This window comes from Somniosus microcephalus, chromosome 7 (assembly GCF_052327205.1).
Source record: "Somniosus microcephalus isolate GS21.2 chromosome 7, FLI_Smic_1.0, whole genome shotgun sequence".
Classification (NCBI taxonomy): domain Eukaryota; kingdom Metazoa; phylum Chordata; class Chondrichthyes; order Squaliformes; family Somniosidae; genus Somniosus; species Somniosus microcephalus.
In genome coordinates, this window is record NC_140993.1 from 266,831,664 (window position 1) to 266,847,799 (window position 16,136).

At 41.9% G+C, this 16,136-nt stretch overlaps 1 protein-coding gene across 4 annotated transcripts in view; it reads right to left on the bottom strand.

The window, feature by feature from the left end:
- Nucleotides 1–16,136, bottom strand: part of LOC147115304 (septin-7) — a 154,927-nt gene that overhangs the window by 39,803 nt on the left and 98,988 nt on the right. For all 4 annotated transcript variants that reach the window (XM_085993729.1, XM_085993728.1, XM_085993726.1 and 1 more), the window contains exons 4-6: nt 12,383–12,517; nt 3,743–3,860; nt 2,840–2,932 (exon numbers count right to left, since the gene is read on the bottom strand). In XM_085993729.1, the coding sequence (XP_085849855.1) occupies nt 2,840–2,932; nt 3,743–3,860; nt 12,383–12,517 (346 nt within the window). The remainder of the gene's footprint in view (nt 1–2,839; nt 2,933–3,742; nt 3,861–12,382; nt 12,518–16,136) is intronic.

Sequence of the window (16,136 nt, forward strand, 5' to 3'; positions counted from 1 at the left end):
AGGAAAAATTTGCAGGGCTGTAATTGCACAGGAGTGAAAATTACTCAATGCAGAATTAAATATAATAGCTGTAAATCCCAGCAACAAGATTCAGGTAAAAAAATTAATAATTTGACGTCCAGAATCCAGCTGGAAAATTCCTGCAGACATTTTTTAACATTGGCCCAGAAATTCGGGTCCCCACGGGTGAGTATGCACTGGGTACTCACCCGTAGGTCCAATGGAAGTGCCGGTTTCGTGCATGCACTGTGCGTGTGTGGGAAACCAGATCTTCCATTCCCTTAAAGGAAGGGGTTCAGAAGTCGAACGTGTGCGCCGGAGAGGCAGCACGTGCAACTTATTATTTTTTTTGCAGGTTTCTCCGGGAGGGTAAGTCTCTATGAGTTACACATATAAAAAGCAGGCGCAAGGCCTGCTTTAACAAGGTACGTGGTGAATTAAAATTAAAGCATTTTTCCCCACAGGTTTATTATTTTTAAATACTTTAAAGGAAGGTTATTATGTCCGTGTATAATTGAGACACGGACAGCAGGAGTTGATTTAAACAAGTCTTTACTGAATGGAGTCAATTGGGAAACTGAAACTACAGAGGCTTGCTAGCGCCTTTTATACAGGGGTGGTCACTGCCGGTACTGCAGTCTGAGACCAGTTATTCTCTTAAAGGGACATACACAACAAAGGTAAGTTTATTTTTAGCCCCGTTAGAAAATGTAATTAATTTTTTCAAAAATTTAAATTGTTTAAAATACTATGTTATTTTAAAAATGATGTTTTAAAAAAAAATTATTTGGAGTTTTAGTGATGTTTTGGGGCTTATAGTATTTATAGTTTTGACAGTTCTTCCTGTCAATTTTATGAATGAAGCATTCCCTGCTACCATTGGCTCTCCATGGCCCGCATCGAACTAACTGCGTCCCTGGGATACGCAAGCACTACGCGCCGGCAGTTGGAGGAGGCCCAGGATTGTAATCCCACGCGGGCCCACAGCTCAACGGCCGGCGCGCTAGGGAAGTGCAGGTCGGGGGCTTGCACCCACGGGAAGCCTCCGACCCGAATTTCTGGGCCATTAACTCACCAATTTTATGGGCAAGTTTAGTGATTTCCCCCCACAGAATGGTGTATTTCTTTTTAATGTTATTTAATTCCTAGGTGTAAATGCAGACCAGAGTGAAAATGGCAGACAGAATGAACAGGAGATGAGTTGAGCAATTAGCTTGGTTTTACGTACTTGCTGTTTAATGAATGGTAATTTTGGAGAAAGAAATCAGGGTTTCATTTACTCGAACATCTGCTGATTACTGGTTTCTCATTGGTACTCTGCTACTTTTTCATTAGTTGACACTTAATCATATTTGGTAACTTGATAGACAAGTGGTTATTGAAATCGCTGGCAATATTTTTGCCGTATGGAAGTGTGATGCTTTGAAGGCATGTGCTAAATGCAAGACTTTCTAAAAAAATAAAAGTCACCTTTAAACTGAATTAAGGATTGATGTTTGCAAATAGTTTTCCGACAGATAGGTGTTGCATTATATTACAATTTTCCAAAGCAGCCTTTAAAAATTCATTTTTAAACGACACAGGAAAACATGTCCATTTTCCAGACTTGGTGCAAGCATGGTAGCCAAAACAGCTGCCGAGTAAAGCAATTCCATTTCCCAATACAGCACTCCACCTCTCCCCAGCCAGTCTCATCCCTCAGGCAAGGATTTCCCCACCCACCCAATCTCATCGCGAGTCCCTTTCTGTTCTCGACACACGGCCTGTCTGCAACACTAAGATCTACGATGCGTCACATCCCCTCCTCCAACGGTGACACGCTAACAGCACACATCTCGGGCTGTATTTAAATGAAGGGTTTGATTCATTGCTACCACACAGATTGGAAAACACACATCATCTCTACTGGAAAAGGAGCAGGGGATCTTCCACCAACTTGGAACAAGCAACAAGCAGGAATGAGAGCCCAGTGAGATCCTTGCATCAGATTCTAATATGACAATACAATTGAAATTAAACATCACAAACTAAGCTGCACCTGAAGCTGTAGTTATTTCTTCCAGTTTAAATGCATTTACTTGGGCACAGTGGAGGTTCTGCCAAATTTAAATTCCTGTTTTTAGCACCATATTTGGCTCCATTTCAAAGCTTACATGAATTATTTCTTTCTTCATTGTATTGATTTACAACTCTGGCCCATTTACCAGCCTTTTATCCTCCATCTGGTTTGCTATTATATACTCCATTGTTACTGCTTCCCCTCCTCATGTTCCCTATCTGGTATAACTAGGTGGAACAGTCTCCTGCGACATGAATCTTTTATAATTTCCTTAGCACTTAGCAGTTTCCCAGGTTCGATTCGATTTAAACTTGGTGCTGAGCCACAATACAGATTTGTAACCCATCAATAAAATATTTTACGACCTATTTATGGATTAAAAAAAAAACAGCTGTATATCTATCAAGCAGAGTATTTAATTTCATAATTTAAGTTCCTCTAAAATTAATGCAATTGCATTTTACAGAATGGAAATTGCTCCAGCCAGGTGTTATTTGCAGTATTGGTTTGTCAACACAGACTGTCAATTATCTATGAATAAACCCACAAAGGCTATTTCTTATGATCAATTACAAACGTAGCACAATTTTTCAGAACTGCTCTTAAATTCAGCATAAAGGCCATGAGGTTTTGCATTCCATCAATTGTTCGCTTCCATTTGAAATTATGCTTCCACTAATATTAGTTGAAGTCTATAGTTGCTCCTCTCTCAGGAAGTCTCTCTACATTTCATCAATATGGGGAGGTGGCGAGAAGCACACGCCTCCAATGATACACTACCTTAACCTTTTTTACCAACTTGTTTTCTTCTTCATCATCGGTTTCTGGAAATTCATAGATCTTTATTTTATGGTCCTGGATTTCTCTCATCACCTGTAAAAATAGCAGTTATTGAAACATTATCCAAAAAGTCAAGAAAGCTCAAGGTTATATTGCTCTGCAAGTGGTTACGATCTGGAACACTCTACTGGAAAAGGAAATGGAAACAGATTCAATAGTAACTTTCAAAAGGAAATTGGATACATATTTGAAAAGGAAAAAATTTGCAGGGTCGTGGGGAAAGAGCAGGGGAAGTGGGACTAATTGAATAACTACCAAAGAGACGGCACAGGCATGATGGGCCGAATGGCCTGCTTCTGTGATGTATGGTTCGATAAATCATACCAAGTGTGCTGGCTATTTCAGGCAGTTGAGGAAGTTCTTTGCACCTCATTAATCCCCTGTACTGTACTTAGCACTTTACCACATCCCTTTAGCTGGGCGATGCTCATTTGTGACAAACTGTTAAACTGGAGTTTTATGGTCCCAGAAACGAAGATATCGGGGATTTAAATATCTAAAAGAATCACTAGAACCTTGCGTGTTACAAAAGCCGGGTTATCACTTGCAGACAGAGCACATATTCTGAAGTTACTTCATCTGGCCAGAGTAGGGTTCATGAAGATAGATGAAAATACATTCAGGTTTTAAGTTTGCTTGGTTTGAACTGTACATGCACTGATGAATTCGTTTTGCCGTCCCCGCTTATAACAGGTAAGTTACGTTAACCAATGCACCCGCTATAAGCAGTGAGGACTGTACTGTGCAGTATGCCTTTTATTTAAAAAAAGACATTCCACATGCCCAAGCAAGTCTTAGAATAGCAAACAATACTCTTAAAACAACCCAAGAATGTCTTCTCACCTGTCTCTTGAACTGCTGGCATTCTTCTGGAGTCAGAGTGTCTGCTTTGGCGATGAGTGGAATGATATTAACTTTTTCGTGTAGGCGCTTCATGAATTCAATATCCAACGGCTTTAGTCTGCGAAAATACAACATCGAAGTTAGCAACCTTATAGACCATTTTGAAACTTGTGGAAATGTTTGCTTATTAAATTCAAACATAGAAACATAGAAGATAGGAGCAGGCCATTCGGCCCCTCGAGCCTGCTCTGCCATTCAATGAGATCATGGCTGATCATCCAAATTCAGTACCCTGTCCCTGCCTTCTCCCCATATCCCTTGATCCCTTTAGCCTTAATATATCCAACTCCTTCTTGAATATATTTAATGAATTGGCCTCCACTGCCTTCTGTGGTAGAGAATTCCACAGGTTCACCACTCTCTGGGTGAAGAAATTCCTCCTCATCTCTGTCCTAAATGGCTTACCCCTTATCCTTAGACTGTGACCCCTGGTTCTGGACTCCCCGGCCATCGGGAACATCCTTCCTGCATCCAGTCCTGTTCAAATTTTATAAACTAAAGACAGCGGATGAACCTGCTGATCATTTCGTGCTGCACAACAAATGTCATACATTGAGGAGCTTGCCGAATGGAACATTCTATACGTGTAAGGCTAAGATTTGCCCTAGTAACAACAAATACAGAATTGGTCATTTGCCTGCAGAGCGATCCTAAATGCAAGCCACCCAAGTTTTTTTTTCAAGTAGGTAATGTTTTGGAGTCGGTCACCTCCTTTGCTCTTAACTGACGTATAATAAAACTATCCCAAGTCACACAGAATCCCCACAGTGCAGATAGAAGCCATTTCGGCCCATCGAGCCTGCACCGACACATATCCCACCCTATGCCCGTAACCCCACGTATTTAATCCCCTAACACTAAGGGTCAATTTATCATAGCCAAAACAACCTAACCTGCACATCTTTGGACTGTGGGAGGAAACCGGAGCACCCGGAGGAAACCCACGCAGACACAGGGAGAATGTGCAAACTCCACACAGACAGTCGCCCGAGGCCAGATTTGAACCCGGGTCCCTGGTGCTGTGAGGCAACAGTGCTAACCACTATGCCACCGTGCCCCCCTCACTGAAGAGCAAAGACGGAATTAAAGCTAATTTTTGGTATCATTCCCTTTCAGAAAAAAAATCGACTTAGCATGCATTTTGCCCATGTAATCGAATGCAATTAATGCAAGAAAGTCACCTGACGAGGTTTATTCCAATTGAAGTGGACACTAGCTATTGTTGAGTATGATGTGCTTCGACCGTAGGAACATCTCCAAAGGCTAATAAATCTACTGCTATTTTCCTCAATATCCCAGGAGGTCAATTCTCCCATTAAAATTCAGTGGCTCCGGGCTAAGGAAAAACAGACAGCGCTCCCACGCCTGATTATCTAGTAGCCCCTGCTGGAAACACATGGCTGCAGACACCAAACGGGGACATCAGGCACAGCATACATGAGGAATGGTTACTTGAGTAAGTGTCAGAGGGCTGTCCCTGTTGAACACAACTCCAACTTCAAAAAAAAAAGGGGGCAAGACCAAGAATAACACTGGAGGCAGGAACAACAGCCTTCCATTATGTTAGAATATTGTCTTGACATTCAAGTTCAAGTCGAATGTAACCATTATTAATCTAGCAGGAGTTTGTTACCATTAAACTGAATGGAAGAGGAAACCGCAGAGTACAAAATGTTTTCTATCATCAAATTGAAGCCAGTTATGGCACTGCAGTGTAAATTTGTTAGGTGGTCAACATTCTATTGCAGAAGTGGAGTATTATCTGAAAACATGTTCTATTATTCTCTAGTTATTGGCAATGCAAAACTGCCACTCAGTATGAATCTACTAGGAAAAGTAAAGAAAATGTGAAGCCAAAGATAAAGCCAATCTCAACAAATGGTAGCCAATGTTGTTATGCACAATATGCAGGCATAAATTTTAACACATTGCAAGCAAATATAAAATGGTACCTATTGCAGATTGAACAGAGGGCATTTGTCCATTAGAATTCAGATGGTGTCCCCAATTGCAGCTGTTTAAAATGGTTACAGAGCGAAGTCACTTGGCTTACGCTCAATTCATAACTTTTCTACCAGTTCTCATTTCGAGCAACAATGTCAAAGTAGAAGCTTTGGGAGAAAGCTTGTAGGATCACCAACTGGTGAGCTCCAAGTGTTTAGATCGCGTGGGTTAGATGAAGCAGAAACACCGGCACAGACCAAGTGGGACGAATGGCCTGTTTCAGTGCTGTACATTTATAATGGATAACATATGAGGACTGGTGGCATCTGTTACAATGCCACTCTCGGTACGACTCCAGGTTACGCTGATCAGGTTCGATGAAATAAGGTGGGAGCAATTTGGGCACAATTGACTTCAGTGCTCCTGGGCTAGAGAGAGGAACAAGCAGCCAGTGCTTGTACACCAACGCCGTCTAAGTGATCACGTCTGAAAAGCGTGTAATAGCATCAAGGAGCAGACTAGGCTGTAATGCCCTTGGTAGGCGATTAGCCCGCAGCACTCTGTCTAGGCTGATACATCAAGGAAGGCCACTTGGGAGAGATACTGGAAGATTGCCAGATCCCAGCAGTCAGTGTTTTCAGGAGCGAAGAAAAAGAAAATTAGAAGGGGGAAAAAATACATGATTAAACTTGTATCAGACTAATCCTTCCACAAATTTAAGGCCCTCGTACTTTTAATAGTTAAATTCATATAACCGTTACTGTATCAAGTACTGTATTAAGTCAAAGGAGGAAGCTTATAAAGTTGCCAGAAAAAGCAATCAGCCTGAGGATTGGGATCTTTTTAGAAATCAGCAAAGGGGGACCAAGAAATTGATAAAGGGAAAATGGAATATGAGCACAAACTAGCAAAAAATATAAAAACAGATTGTAAAAGCTTCTATAGATGTGTGAAAAGGAAAAGACTGGCGAAGGTAATGTAGGTCCTTTACAGTCAGAGACAGGAGAATTTATAAATCTGTGTTTCGGTCTTCATGGAGGAAGACGCAAAAAACCTCCCAGAAATACCAGAAAACCAAGGGTGTGGCGAGAATGAGGAACTTAAAGAAATTATCAGTAAAAAAACAGTACTAGCAAAATTAATGGGTCTAAAAGTCGATAAATCCCAAGGACCGGATGACCTACATCCTAGGGTTTTGAAAGAGGTGGCCATTGGAATAGTGGACGCATTGGTTGTCATCTTCCAAAATTCTAGAGATTCTGGAACGGTTGCTGCAGATTGGAGGATAGCAAATGTAACCCTGCTATTTAAGAAAGGAGGGAGAGAAAACAGGGAACTACAGACCGGTTAGATTCCAGCATTTTCCCAACTACTGATGTGAGGCTATTATAAAGGATGCAATAACTAATAGTAAGATTGGGCAGAGTCAACATGGATTTATGAAAGGGAAATCCTGTTGGACAAACCTATTGGAGTTCTTTGAGGATGTAACTAGTGGAGTAGACAAAGGGGAACCGGTAGATGTGGTGTATTTGGATTTTCAGAAGACCTCCGATAAGGTCCCACACAAGAGGTTAGTGAATAAAATTAGGGCACATGGAATTGGGGTAATATACTAGCATGGATTGAGAATTGGTGAACAGACAGGAAAAAAAAGTAGGGACAAACGGGTCTTTTTCACGATGGCAGGCTGTGAATAGTGGAGTACCGCAAGGATCGGTGCTTGGGCCCCAGCTATTCACAATCTATATCAATGATTTGGATGAGGGGACTAAATGTAACATTTCCAAATTTGCTGATGACACAAAGCTAGGTGGCAGTGTCAGTTGTGAAGAGGATGCCAAGAGGCTTCAAGGGGATCTCGACAGGCTCAGTGAGTGGGCGAGAACATGGCAGATGGAATATAATGTGGATAAATGTGAAGTTATCCACTTTGGTAGAAAAAACAGAAAGGCAGAGTATTTCCTAAATGGTGAAAGATTGGGGAATGCAGATGCTCAAAGGGACCTGGGTGTCCTTGTACATGAGTCACTGAAAGTGAATGTGCAGGTGCAACACACCATTTGGAAGGCAAATGGTATGCTGGCCTTCATTACAAGAGGATTTGAGTACTGGAGTAAAGAAGTCTTACTCCAATTATATAGGGCATATGAGGAGAGGTTGAGTAGATTGGGACTCTACGCATTGGAGTTCAGAAGAATGAGAGGCGATCTTATTGAAACATACAAGATTGTGAAGGGGTTGGATCGGGTGGATGCGGGGAGGATGTTCCCGATGATGGGTGAAACTAGAAGGCATAGTCTTAGAATAAGGGGCTGTTCTTTCAAAACTGAGATGAGGAGGAACTACTTCACTCAGAGGGTGGTAGGTCCATGGAATATGCTGCCCCAAAAAGCTGTAGAAGCTACATCATTACATAAATTTAACAGTAATAGACAGTTTCCTAGAAGTAAAGGGAATAAAGGGTTACGGGGAGCGGGCAGGAATTTGGACAGGAGTCTAGGTTCGGATCGGTCATGGCCCTGTGGGTAGCGGAGTGGGCCCATGGCCGTGTAGCCTGATCCTGCTCCTATTTCGTGTGTCTAATTCTGTTAGATTCAGATGGTTCTGTGATCGTAGATTGGCGGTTAGGATCAGGTCAGCCATGATCTTATTGAATGGCAGAGCAGGCTCGAGGGCCTACTCCTGCCCCTATTTCTTATGTTCTTACGGGCCTTGGTGAGACCACACCTGGAGTACTGTGTACAATTTTGGTCTCCTTATCTAAGGAAGGATATACTTGCCATAGAGGGAGTGCAATGAAGGTTCACGAGATTGATTCCTAGGATGGCAGGACTGTCGTATGATTCAGTGAACTAGGCCTGTATTCTCTTGAATTCAGATGAATGAGGGGGGATCTCATTGAAGCATACAAAATTATTACAGGGCTTGATAGGATGGATGCTGGGAGAATGTTTTCCTTGGCTTGGGAGTCTCGAACCAGGGGCCACAGCCTCAGGATAAAGGGTAGGCCATTCAGGACTGAGATGAGAAGAAATTTCTTCAGAGAGTGGTGAATCTTTGGAATTCTCTAACCCCGAGGGCTGTGGAGGCTCAGTCATTGGGTATATTCAAAACAGAAGTCGATAGATTTCTGACGACTAAGGGCATCAAGGGATATGGCAATAGGATTGGTGAATGGAATCAAGGCAGATGATCAGCCATGATCTCATTGAATGGCCTACTCCTATTTCTTACGTTCTTACCATTCCTTCGCATATAGTACTAAATGGCATAGAAGACTCCTGCACAAATATGCTGCAAACTCCCAGATATACACCCACCATAGCAAAGGCAAATGAGAGATCAGAAGAAGCTATCTTGGTGACGAGAGGCAGTATTCCATTTGTCTACAATGTTACTCCATATAAATATTATCATTTCCCAGTGCAAACCATCTGTGCTACTGCTACGCCACTAATTTCAATTTGAAGAGTCCAAAGGCAAAGAAACTTCTGCACTCCAAATATCTCCCTCATTGGTACATACACCACCAATGAGACAGCACTACCAAGAACAGATGCTTATGTCACTGGTAAATTTAAGACCACTATTCCGCAAGAATATTGGCTACAATTCTGAGAGAGCAGAGACCGATGCTATAATCAGTGCTGTTGGAGGGTACCACAGCACCTGGTTTAGGACTTTTAATAATTAATGCAGGCAGGTTGGAAATGGAGAGTATAGAAGCATGAACATATGAAATAGGGAGAGGAGTAGACCATACGGCCCCTCGAGCCTGCTCCGCCATTCAATAACATCATGACTGATGACTAACTCATCTCCACTTTCCTGCACTATCCCTCGATTCCATTTAACATCCAACAATCCATCGATCTCTGTCTTGAATATACTCTACGACTGAGCCTCCACAGCCCTCTGGGGTAGAGAATTCCTAAGGTTCACCACCCTGAGTGAAGAAATTTCTCCTCATCAGTCCTAAATGGCCGACCCCTTATTCTGAGACTGTGACCCCTGGTTCTAGACTCCGCAGCCAGGGGAAACATCCTCCCTGCATCGACCCCATCAAGCCCTGTAAAAATGTTCTATGTTTCAATGAGATCACCTCTCATTCTTCTAAACTCCAGAGAATATAGGCCTAGTCTACTCAATCTCTCCTCGTGGGACAATTCCCCCCATCCCAGGAACCAGTCTGGTGAACCTTCGTTGCACTCCCTCTATGGTAAGTATATCCTTCCTTAAGTAAGGAGACCAAAACTGTACACAATACTCCAGGTGTGGTCTCACCAGGGCCCTATATAATTGCAGTAAGACGTCTTTACTCTTAAACGCAAATCCTTTTGTAATAAAGGCCAAGATACCATTTGCTTTCCTAATTACTTGCTGTACCTGCATGTTAACTTTCAGTGATTTGTGTACAAGGACACCCAGGTCCCTCTGAACACCAACATTTCCCAATCTCTCTCCATTTAAAAAATACTCTGCTTTTCTATTTTTCCTACCAAAGTGGATAACTTCACATTTCTCCACATTATATTCCAATAGCCATGTTCATGCCCACTAACTTAGCCTGTCTATATCCCCTTGAACCCTCCTTGCATCCTCCTCTCAACTTACAAAGCTGGGTGGGAGTGTATCAGCAGCAAACTTGGATATATTACATTTGGTCCCCTCATCCAAATCATTGATGTAGATTGTGAATAGCCGAGGCCCAAGCACTGATCCTTGCGGTACCCCACTAGTTACAGCCTGCCAACCCTAAAATGATTTGTTTATTCCTACTCTGTTTTCTGTCTGTTAACCAATCCTCAATCCATGCTGGTATATTACCCCCAATCTCATGAGCCCTAATTTTGTTTAATAACTTGTGTGGCACCTTATCGAATGCCTTCTGAAAAGTCAAATACACCACATCCACTGGTTCCCCTTTATTCTGCTAGTTACAACCTCAAAAAACTCCAACAGATTCGTCAAACATGATTTCCCTTTCATAAATCCGTGTTGACTCTGCCCAATCCTATTATTTTCTAAGTGCCCTGTTACCACGTCCTTAATAGATTCTAGCATTTTCCCTACTACTGATGTCAGGCTAACTGGTCTGTATTTCTCCCTTTTCTCTCTCCCTCCTTTCTTAAATAGTGGGGTTACATTTGCTAACTTCTAATCCGCAGGAACCGTTCTAGAATCTATGGAATTTTGGAAAATGACAACCAATGCATCCACTATCTCTATAGCCACTTCTTTCAAAACCCTAGGATGTAGGCCATCAGGCCCAGGGGATTTATCAGCTTTCAGTCCCATTAATTTCTCCAGTACTATTTTTTTTAAATAAACTAATTTCTTGCAGTTCCTCTTTCTCACTAGACCCTTGGTTCTCCACTAATTCCAGGAGGTTTTTTTGTATCTTTTTCTAAGACAGACACAAAGTAATTGTTTAATTTCTCTGCCATTTCCTTATTCCCCATTATAATTTCTCCTGTCTCAACCTGTAAGGGACCCACATTTACTTTTGCTAATCTTTTCCTTTTTACATACCTATAGAAGCTTTTAGTGTGTTTTTATGTCTCTCGCTAGTTTATTCTCAGCCTATTTTCCCTTTCTTATCAATTTCTTGGTCCTCCTTTGCTGAATTCTAAAATCCTCCCAATCCTCAGGCTTACTACTCTTTTTTGGCAATATTGTAAGCCTCTTCCTTTGATCTAATACTATCTTTAATTTCTTGTTAGCCACGGTTGGACCATTTTTCCCCCATGGTGTTTTTATTCCTTAAGGGAATGTATATTCGTTGCGAATTATTTCTTTAAATGTTTGCCATTGTTTTTCTACTGTCATATCTGTTAATCTAGTTTTCCAACCTACCTTAGCCAACTCGCCTCTCATACCTACGTAGTTTGCTTTGTTCAGGTTTAGCACCCTAGTTTCGGACTTCACTAAATCATTCTCAAACTCAACATAAAATTCTATCGTATTATAATCAATGCTCCCCAGAGGCTCCTTTACTACAAGGTTATAATTAACCCTGTCTCATTGCACAGTACTAGATCTAAAACAGCCAATTCCCTCGTAGGTTCCTTGACATACTGATCTGGAAAACTATCTTGAATGCATTCCATTAAGTTTTACTCTGCACTATTTCTGCAAATTTGGAAAAGACCAAGAACCAATATCTTGATATCAAAATTTCCCATTGGTCTCTTTGGATTTGGATAGAGAGACTCGTGAATATTAAAGCAGTCACTTTTTGATGCAACTCCTTTCTAACATTCTGACAGAAGAAGCTGTTTTTAGAGAGTGTGAGGCTGTGTAATCACTACCAGAGTTAGAGATTAAAGCAGAGACCATGTCATCATTTATGAATAGGTTTGATAGGTGGTTGAAGGAAAGGAGATGAGATATGGGAATAAGGCGGGTACATGGGATTAGGATACTGCTTGTGCAACATTAACACCAACACGGACTGGTTGCTCGTAAGGCCTGTTTCCGTGTTCTAACACATTTTAAACACATTAAGGGTTGATCACTGATTTATTTGTCAGTGGTGAAGAATCATTAAACACCAGAATCCATCGCAAAAACAGCTTAAGCCAACGAGTTAAGTTAGCCTGTTACTGTAATTGTACAAAATCTTTTACCAACCCATGTCCTGAAGGAGCAATAAAGTATAAACAACAGTGGACTCTGCTGTCCGGCATTTGGCGCCGGTTCACACGGGACTCAGCATTAAGGTAATCTTCAAATTTGCTGTCGATGTGATCAATGATAGGTTGCCAGCTGGAAAGTCAAACAACAGTGCAATGATCAGTTAGTCAAGGTCAAACACTGAAGCAAAACAGGTAGTTTTAATTATATAATTCACATTTATTGTTGGTTAACATTAAAACTAATCCAGTTGTATCCTTTTTCTTGGACCTTGCATACTTTTGTTTAAAAAATCCAAATACAACCTTGAATTTTTATTTTGGCTTGTTAATTTTGATTGTTTTCTGCACAACACAGTGTAACATTAATTGCAATAACAATAACTCTCAGGGCAAATGTACAAGTTTCCACGTTCCAACCAATGAACAAGTTCCACTTTGCTAGCCACATCAAACAGGGAAGGTATTGAGCAGAGACTGTATCTCCGTGTCCTGGACAAGGCAGAGCGAAGAGGGGGCACAAATCAAAGAGTAGTACAACACTGAAGGTGGCCAATCAAATCTGTGCTGGCTCTTTCGCAGAGCAATCCAGTTAGTCCCACTCCCCCGCTATTTCCCCCAAATCCCTGCAATTTTTTCTCCTTCAATATTTATCCAATTCCCTTTTGAAGGCTACTATTGAATCTGTATCCACCGCCCTATCAGGCAGTGCATTCCAAATCCTAACCACTCGTTGTGCAAAACAAGTTTTTCCTCATGAATCCCCTTTACGCAAATGGAAGTAAAAGGACTATAAATAAAAAAATAAAAAAAAGGGGGAGGCATATCAAAATATTCCCATAAAAAAGCGTTATAACAAGCAATGCACAAGTTTTTGGAAAAGGGAAGCCGTAAAGCAACAAAGTCTGGTTTTCACAGAGCCAACTCATAAGTCTGCCCACAAATGAATGGCAAAAAGGAAAGGGAGGTGGGGTAGCATTACTGGTTAAAGAAGGGATTAATACAATTGTAATGAAGGATATTAGCTCTGATGATGTGGAATCTGTATGGGTAGAATTGAGAAATACTAAGGGGAAAAAAACATTAGTGGGAGTGGTATATAGACCTCCAAACAGTAAGGCGGAGGTTGGGGATGGCATTAAAAAAAGAAATTAAAGAAGCGTGCAATAATGGCACAGCAGTCATCATGGGTGACTTTAATCTACATATAGATTGGGCCAACCAAATTAGTAACAATACTGCGGAGGAGGAATTCCTGGAGTGTTTACGGGATGGTTTCCTGGACCAATATGTCGAGGAACCAACCAGAGATCAGGCCATCTTAGACTGGGTATTATGTAACGAGAAAGGGTTAATTAGCAATCTTGTTGTACGAGGCCCCTTGGGTCGGAGCGATCATAATATGATCGAATTCTTCATTAAGATGGAGAATGAAGTAGTTGACTCAGAGACGAGGGTCCTTAATTTAAATAAAGGAAACTACGATGGTCTGAGGAGCGAGTTGGGTAGGATTGATTGGGGAATGGCACTCAAAGGGTTGGCGGTGGATAGGCAATGGCAAACATTCAAAGACCGAATGGATGAGCTACAGAATTTGTTCATCCCAGTTTGGCATAAAAATAAAACAAAAAAGGTGACTCAACCGTGGCTAACAAGGGAAATTAAGGACAGCATAAGATCCAAGGAGAGGACATAAAAATTGGCTAGAAAAAGCAATAATCCTGAGGATTGGGAGCAGTTTAGGAGTCAACAAAGGAGGACAAAGGGATTAATTAAGAAAGGGAAAATAGAATGAGAGTAAGCTTGCTGGGAACATAAAAACTGACTGTAAAAGCTTTTATAGATATGTGAAGAGAAAAAGATTGGTGAAGTCAAGCGTAGGTCCCTTACAGTCAGAATCAGGGGAATTTATCATGGGAAACAAGGAAATGGCAGACCAACTAAATACATATTTTGGTTCTGTCTTCACAAAGGAGGACACAAATAACCTCCCAGAGATGCCGGGGAACATAGGGTCTGATGAAAGGGTGGAACTGAAAGAAATCAGTATTTGTAGGGAAATGGTGTTAGGAAAATTGATGGGACTGAAGGCCGATAAATCCCCAGGGCCTGATGGTCTACATCCCAGGGTACTTAAGGAGGTGGCCCTAGAGATAGTAGATGCACTGCTGGTCATCTTCCAGAACTCGATAGACTCTGGAACTGTACCCATGGATTGGGAGGGTAGCTAATGTTACCCCACTATTCAAAAAAGGTGGTAGAGAAAAAGCAGGAAATTATAGACCGGTAAGCCTGACATCGGTAGTGGGGAAAATGCTAGAGTCTATTATAAAAGATGTAATAGCAGAGCACTTGGAAAGCAGTGACAGGGTCGGACAAAGTCAACATGGATTTACAAAAGGTAAATCGTGCTTGACTAATCTACTGGAATTTTTTGAGGATGTAATTGGTAAAATAGATAAAAGGAGACCCAGTGGATGTGGTGTATTTGGACTTTCAGAAGGCTTTCGATAAGGTCCCACATAAGAGATTAGCGTGTAAAATTAAGGCACATGGGATTGGGGGCAAGGTATTGACTTGGATAGAGAACTGGTTGGCGGACAGAAAGCAAAGAGTTGGAATAAACGGGTCTTTTTCCGAGTGGCAGGCAGTGACTAGTGGGGTACCGCAAGGATTGGTCTTCGGACCCCAGCTGTTCACAATATATATTAATGATCTGGACGAGGGAATTGGATGCAATATCTCAAAATTTGCAGACGACACAAAGCTGGGTGGGAGGGCAAGGTGCGAGGATGTCGTGAAACTCCAGTACGATTTGGACAGGTTGGGTGATTGGGCAGAAACATGGCAAATGCACTATAATGTGGATAAATGTGAGGTTGTCCACTTTGGTGGCAAAAACAGGAAGGCAGATTATTTGAATGGCAATAGATTGGGAGAAGGTGAAGTGCAAAGAGACCTGGGTGTTATTGTGCACCAGTCGCTGAAGGTAAGCATGCAGGTGCAGCAGGCGGTTAAGGCGGCAAATGGTATGTTGGCCTTCGTAGCGAGAGGGTTCGAGTACAGGAACAAGGATGTCTTGCTACAGTTGTACAGGGCCTTGGTGAGACCGCACCTTGAGTATTGTGTGCAATTTTGGTCACCTTACCTGAGGAAGGACGTTCTTGCCATGGAGGGAGTGCAGCGAAGATTCACCAGGCTGATACCTGGGATGGCAGGAATGACGTACGAGGAGAGATTGTCTCGATTGGGCTTATACTCACTGGAGTTTAGAAGACTGAGAGGGGATCTCATCGAAACCTATAAAATTGTCAGGTCTGGGCAGACTAGCTGCAGGAAGGATGTTTCTGATGGAAGGGGAGTCCAGAACCAGGGGTCATAGTCTAAGGATAAGGGGTAAGCCATTTAGGACTGAAATGAGGAGGAATTTCTTCACCCAGAGAGTGGTGAACCTGTGGAATTCTCTACCACAGAGGGCGGTGGAGGCCAGTTCATTAAGTATATTCAAGAAAGAGTTGGATATATTTCTTGAGGCTAAAGGGATCAAGGGATATGGGGAGAAGGCAGGGACAGGGTACTGAATTTGGATGATCAGCCATGATCTCATTAAATGGCGGAGCAGGCTCGAGGGGCCGAATGGCCTACTCCTGCTCCTATCTTCTATGTTTCTATGTTTCTATGTTTAGCAAGCAAAACTGAAATGGAACTTACAGGCCTAAGCTTACACTATTTTGCTTTTGGAAAAGTATCCC